This window comes from Erigeron canadensis, chromosome 9 (genome assembly GCF_010389155.1).
Source record: "Erigeron canadensis isolate Cc75 chromosome 9, C_canadensis_v1, whole genome shotgun sequence".
NCBI lineage: Eukaryota > Viridiplantae > Streptophyta > Magnoliopsida > Asterales > Asteraceae > Erigeron > Erigeron canadensis.
This window is the reverse complement of record NC_057769.1, coordinates 29,359,417-29,366,530: the sequence shown is the minus strand read 5'-3', so window position 1 is coordinate 29,366,530 and position 7,114 is coordinate 29,359,417. Positions and strand designations below refer to the sequence as shown.

Here is a 7,114-nt window from a genome sequence, read left to right as displayed (position 1 = left end):
TCCTTATATATATATATATAAAAAGTGAGATGGGTTATTATGGACCCAACTTGGGTGAAAATCGCTCACATACCACTATTTTAATATTTTGAATAAATGTTTGGCCCCTATGATTTTTATAATTTAAAGAAAAGATATGTGAGGAGTTTTTCACCAAACTTAGGTGTCTAACAGCCTTATATTCTTTTCCCCATCTATAGAGCAACTCTTATACACAACATTCATCATCCATGCATTATATATCAAGGAAGTGAAATACTGATTTATTATCACACAATAATAATGAAGTGTGGTCGGCCAAAGACATTTCTACTCCTTCTTGTAATGCTTCAATTGCATTCTACGATCCATTCAAAATCTGTCGTTAACACGCTTCCTGGATTTTCTGGTCGACTTCCTTTCAGATTTGAAACTGGGTACGCCGTAGTGTACTCCATTGATTTATATTTTTGTTCAGGGTTTTGAAATGCAAGTAAAATGACTTGAACTTATTATATTGTTGCAATTTTGGCATGAGAGAAGTTATGTGGGCGTAGGCGAAAAGGAAGAAATACAGATTTTCTATTACTTTTTTGAATCTGAAAGAAATCCAGAACAAGATCCGCTTATAATTTATCTTTCGGGAGGTCCTGGTGCTGCTGCAATCTACACTTGCTTTTATCAAATCGGTATGGTTTCTTTAAATTAAGGTTAAAAGTATGCAAGTAATTTCATTTTAGTTTGTACATAATGTAACCACAAACTTTTTATTACCTTTATATCCTAACAAACTTTCAAACTCTTATTTGCTCCATTACAACAAATTAACAAACCACCAGCCCGGTAAATGAACAATCTTTTTTTTTTTTTAATATAAGTTTTTTCTTGCTTTTTGATTATTAACTGAAAGTAGTTTAATTATGCATATTTCATCAAAACATCTATATCTATGAAGCTTCTAGATCGATTTGATTCTTCATCATTTACTTTGGAATTAAATAATAAGATCGTATTTTATAAGGGGTTTCCTTCTTCAGGATAGGGCGGATAATATAATGGAAAATGTTAAATACAGTCTTTCATTAAGGTTATATTTAACGTGGATAAAAAAATTATATATTTTATATAAAAACTCATTCTTTAATTTTAAAATAAGTGTATAAATAATTAATTAATACACCTTGACTGTTGTCCTCGAGAAATGTTGCGTCTAACAAAACCAAGTAATAAAGAGTGTTGTATTTTGTTTGTATATATATATATATATTTTTTTGAAAAGTAACTTTTATTAACAAATCGTCGACTCCCTTAAGATAAGGAGTGGCCATCAATATACAACCAATAATTACAATAATTTACAATTACATAGAGACATTAAAAGAGTTCTCATCTTCCCAATTGAGATAACCAATAATTACAATAGTTTACTACTCCGTATTACATAGAGACATTAAAAGAGTTCCAATCTTCCCAAATGAGATGGCAATTGGATGTCCTGTTCTTGAACCATAAGAAGCTAACCGCCTTTATGTCATGAATTTTTTTTTTCAATCCTAACTGCCTCGCCCTCAAATCTTTTCGCATTCCTTGCTTTCCATAAGCACCAACAAGTTACAAATACAATGCCTTTGAATATTTTCCTACTCTTTTTCACTAAGCCAACATGCTTATCAATTTGGAACAAATCCTTGATTGAGAAAAAGAAAAGGGGACGAATCTTACACCATAAACCCACTCTGTACCAGATTGCCATAGCTATTGTTGGAATATGATCACGTAAAATGAACGTATGTCCGAAAAGTATTTAAGCCTACGGGATCACACCTCAACGTGAATGTAACTATAAATTAATTAATATATTAAATGTAACTTATTGATTAATATTATCACGAAAATCTAACGGAGGTTCGTTAAAAGAGTTAAAAGTTAACGGTACTTAATTAACGGACTTAACGGAGAAGAGTTGGAATTAGGAAACTCCTCTAGATTGTTCTATAGGGGGCCGGTCGAACTAGGGCTTCAAAACCCTCCAAGACTTGGTCATTAAGTTTCCTAATCCTATAAATACAAACCTATGTTGTTGGTTTTTCACACAATTAAATCCATAGGGTTTTTTACTCTCTTTTCTCCCCTCTCTCTCTCGGCCGAAATCAAACCCCAAGGGTTTTTGATTTTCGGTTTTGCATAGCTAGGAAAAAGTTTTTCGGGTTAGCTAGGTTTTCGGGTTTAAACAAAGGGTTGTTCGTGATCAAGTACTAGCATACGTACGTTCCACCGTTGAGTGTGCAATCGTAGAGAGGTTAAGTTAAACCTTGTTTTTGTCTTCAATCTCTCCATAATAAGGTACAAATTCTATTCCTTGGTTAATTATTTAAACTACATAGATCTTGTCTTTCATTGCGTGCTTTGTGATTTATTGTGATAATTAGTTATAAAACCCAACAGCTATACCACAGCTACAAAAAATGTGTTCATTTGTCTCGTTGCATTTTGTTTGTATATAAACTCTATTATTGTCGGTACATGAGTGGTTGTCAAAATTCATTGGAGATCTAAATGACGAATTTGACCTGTTCACTCAAGTATCATAAAGATTCATTGGATACATAGTGAAATTTAACAAGTTTATGGTACAAAAGGAGATGATACATACCTAAGCAGCATGGTTGGATCAGTGGTAAATACCCTGAGATAGAGGTCATAGGTTCGATCTTTATCCTATGCAAAGATTGAAGGGTAGGTAGAAATGGGGTTGTGAAGTCGTATAATGTATCGCGAGCCTCCTATTTTAGTTAATCTATACATAGATACCTCAAGACCCAATAAGCTAGTTGACATATACATACGTATGTTCTTTTTTACTAGTCATGATCATGTTATCCATTTTTAAAAAAAAAATTATAGGCTTTCAACTATGTATTATCTGTTATCGTCTACGTTAACATGACTTACAAATATTTACTTGACATATGATGAAGTATTTTTGTTATTAGGCCCCCTTAGTCTAAAGTTTGGAAATTCTTTTGAAGACACAACATTGACATTGAATCCAAATTCATGGACAAAGGTCTATATATCCTCATTTAAATTAATTTGTATTTTTGAATAACAACCTTATTAATTAAATACTCTTACTACAAAGTTATTTAATAATTATTTTATAGATGGCTAATGTCATATTCTTTGATATACCTGTTGGCACCGGATTTTCGTATGCCACAACTGAGGAAGCATGGATCAGCAATGATAGCATTGTAGCCAACCAAGTTATTGATTTCCTTAAGAAGGTCTAAATTATGATCAACTTCATTTTTTTCTTCCATGATTTCTTGAGAATCTTATCATAACCTATTGTTTTATTTGTTTCTATTATATGAAACAGTTTTATAGCGACCATCCTAAGTTTATGAAAAATCCCTTATACATAGCGGGCATTTCTTACATGGGACTTATCACTCCTATCGTCACCTTAGAATTGTTCAATGGTAATTAGTTCTCTTAGTCGATTATTTTTAAAAATTATTTCGCCTGGAAATAATTTGATCTTTCAAAGTTTCTTCTTTGCAGCTAATGAACGTGGTGATCAACCGTCAATAAATATTCAAGTACTTGACCCAAGCGTTTGAACATTATATTAAAATCTCAACTTCTAAAGTATATTTATCTTTATACAACTAATAAATAATATTTGTTTCTTCAATTGTGATGTAGGGTTATATTCTTTGTAGTCCTCTTACTGATAAGTTCATGGACTTTAATTCTAGAATTGAATATGCTCATCGTATGGCCATTATATCAGACGATATTTATTCGGTAATATTCTTAGACATTCTTAGAAACTTACTATCGAACTATCCGCCATATTACTTACTTAGGTACACTTGTAAGATTAATATAATTTGACTTTGTATGCAGTCTGCTATCGAAAACTGTCATGGTGACTATATGAACATGGACAAAGCTAATGCATTATGTTATGACAGTATCCAAAAATACAATGATGTAAGTTTATGGCATTGATTTGTATTTAAGTTTATTTTCATTGGTCAAAACATGCAGACGTCTAATTAAATGTCAGGATTACAGTGCACAAGAGGAATAGATTTCAGAAATATTTTGGACCCATTATGTGATCATAGCGATTTGAAGCCGTATTGTGTGGTAATTTGATTTTTGCCTCCATGAGTATAGTATTATTTTGTAGCTAACTTCAATTCAAAGATAAAGAATCTGGTAACAAAAGTGAATGAGATAGAGTTTCTGTGTTCTTTTTTTGTTTTTTTTAGGAATACAATGATAAGTTCATTGAGGCTTGGGCAAATAACAAGGATGTGCAACAAGCTCTTAATGTCCGTGAGGTAAAAAAAATAAGACATTAATTATTTTTCACAACTGAAAATCGTCATACATCGTAACAATCTTTTGTGCTTAAGTCATTAGTGTACATACTTGATACTTGTACTTTATGAATTTTGACACAATAATTTTGTCATATCTAATAGTCAAAGATTTTACTGTATATTATCTGTTGTTCAACACACTTGTTATACAATAACTAGTCCTTTTTACTATTTCTTACTCCATTTGATTGTAGCTTTTTCCATTATTATTATTTAATAGCAGAGAAACTAACTAAATCAGGTATATCCAACATCTTATTAGGGAACGATTGGAAAATGGGAGCTGGTCAACATCACCTTGCATTACATTGAAGGCAAAAATGACACCTTGTGTTATTCTTATAACATCTTTAGTAGCTTTGCCTACCATAAGAAACTTGTTGATAAAAATTGTCGAGCTCTCATCATGAGGTAATTTATAAGCTAACACATAGGAGTAATATTATTCTTCATTAATTAATTGGATTGATTATTTTAGAATAAATTCATATAATGAGAATCATATTAATTACTGACGACAGTGGTGATCATGACATGACATTTCCGTATAATGGAGTATTGAAATGGATATATGCTCTTAATCTTGGAAAAGATAGCTCATGGGGACCATATTACGTCGACGATCAAGTTGCAGGGTACGTGAATACAAGCTCCATTTATTTATCCGGGACTTTAATACAATGTTTTAAGAGTAATGATATATGAACCTAACAAATCAATCTAATTCTTTTATCACTTAACATGTGTAATCCACTCTTTCTCTTTCCAAATATCTTTCTTTGATTATGTCAAATGTTATCATCATGTTATTAGATTGATCATTAGGTTGATCTATTAGGTTGATAAATCATTTTCCATGTTTTAAATACCGGTATATACCGGCCGGTATTACCGGTATTTGAGGGTACTCCGGTTTTTTATCCCGGTATGTTTCTGGTATTTTCACTGTTTTATACCGTTCGGTATTTCCGGTATCTTCCGTTATTACCATTCCAGATTTTTCCCGTATTTTTAATTTTTTATTTTGAATTTTTTTTAATATTTTTTTGATGATACTTTAATGTTAGTTTTTGTTATTTGTAAACTTTAAATCTTATATTTTGTTATGAAATACCTATTTGATATTATTTTTGAGTGAATTATAGTTGTTTTTTATTATTTTCGTTAAACTGTAACAAATTTTGTAAAATAATAATAAAATAAACTAAAATAGTCGTACCGACCGTTAATTCCGATAATACCGGTAATATCAAGAATTTTTTCCACACCGGTACGAATAAAATACCGATTTTTAAAACATTGATTTAGTGCATACTCGTTTTTTTTTTAACCAATTTTGTGATTTTGTTCGCAGATATGAAATGAGATACGCAAAAAACAATTTCTCCTTAACATATGCTACAGTCAAAGTAAGATATAAATAACTTGTCTCCTATTGTCTCCTTTTTTGTTCTTTGTTTTTATTTCGGGTAAAAAGCTTTTACACGTGATGAATATATATATTGTACCCGTATTTATTCTAGTAGTACTATTAATAATTAGTACGTCGCCCTTTTTTGTTAACCCGACCAGACTTTTTGCAGTGACCCTGACAGAGGGCCTGTTTTTATTCTGCCATATTTACCATAATAAACATGGGGGTCCGCACTTTTTTCACTTTTTGCAGCGAGAGTCGCTACAAAAAGTATTAGTAGTCGAGATACCAAAAAATAATGGTGGGGATATGGGGGCGATATATTAACGTTCCATGTTGAAATAAATGACAAATGAAATCACTTTATGTCGTTCCACAGGGATGCGGCCACTCAGTAGGACTGTATAAGCCGAAAGAAGTAATGACATTAGTAGAGAAATGGCTTGCTCCAAAAATATATACAAGCGCCATTATTTAAATTAATGATTAATTTATGGAATCTATAAATACTTGCCAATTCTCATTTTTATATACGACCGATTAATATCTGGTCTTATGTTAAGCGAAAATAAGGATTATATGTAACCATTTTATTTGAAAGGCTTATTTTTGCCCGTCGTGGGTGTGGACTCAGTGTGGCCTCTTTTATTGTGTTACTAGTCTTAATACCCGTATGATGTACAGATTTTACAATATTATCATATTAAACATGTATAATAACATACATACAATTGATGGACTTTAATAATAAATAAATTGTTTTGATTAGCTTTGATAGTTTTGAATTGAATTAAGAACGGATTCTAAAAGACATATAGATTAAAGTCAAATATCTAAAAGTATGCAAACCTCTATTCCTAGTCCACACAAACACGTCAAAAGATACTTGAATATTGCTAGATCTTAGATCACCAAAACTTAACATTTGCTCTCATCTTGCTCGGTTCAACAATAACGAAAACAAAACTAATAATGTTTTGTTCGAATAAAAAGCATGGAAAACAAACCCCTTTTATATATTTTGTTTTATCGGCTAGAATTACGAAACCCATTGTTTGGTTTCTTTACTATTAGTTTAGTCGAGAAGATTTTAATATCTATAGGTAATTAAGTTTGATTATTTTACATTATTATCATATTATGTAAGTTTAATTATAATCGTATACTGATACGTTTGATACAATATTAATAAATATACTAATACTCAAGTCCGTCCAATAAACGGGTAGTCTCAAAATATAATAATGAATGTTAAAAAAATTAGAATTTAAGTATATTAAATAGATACTGAATTAAATTAAAATACCTAAAAATAAAACAA

General features: G+C 30.9%; 1 protein-coding gene across 1 annotated transcript; it reads left to right on the top strand.

Moving 5' to 3' along the window:
* The first annotated feature begins 257 nt into the window (after positions 1–257).
* Positions 258–6,426, top strand: LOC122581082 (serine carboxypeptidase-like 13). Its single transcript, XM_043753228.1, has 14 exons — positions 258–416; positions 523–668; positions 2,973–3,046; positions 3,144–3,266; positions 3,362–3,464; positions 3,547–3,584; positions 3,691–3,792; positions 3,895–3,981; positions 4,066–4,140; positions 4,266–4,337; positions 4,642–4,790; positions 4,901–5,014; positions 5,734–5,788; positions 6,173–6,426. The coding sequence occupies exons 1-14, from the start codon at positions 283–285 to the stop codon at positions 6,269–6,271; spliced, it is 1,371 nt and encodes a 456-aa protein (XP_043609163.1). The 5' UTR covers positions 258–282; the 3' UTR covers positions 6,272–6,426.
* The last annotated feature ends 688 nt before the right edge of the window (positions 6,427–7,114 follow it).

Bases quoted from the DNA above. Each gene is read 5' to 3' on its own strand.
- LOC122581082 (XM_043753228.1), top strand. From the start codon at position 283: ATGAAGTGTGGTCGGCCAAAGACATTTCTACTCCTTCTTGTAATGCTT. The intron at 417-522 runs GTACGCCGTAGT...GCATGAGAGAAG, and splicing joins CCTTTCAGATTTGAAACTGG to TTATGTGGGCGTAGGCGAAA. The intron at 3,047-3,143 runs GTCTATATATCC...ATTATTTTATAG, and splicing joins ATCCAAATTCATGGACAAAG to ATGGCTAATGTCATATTCTT.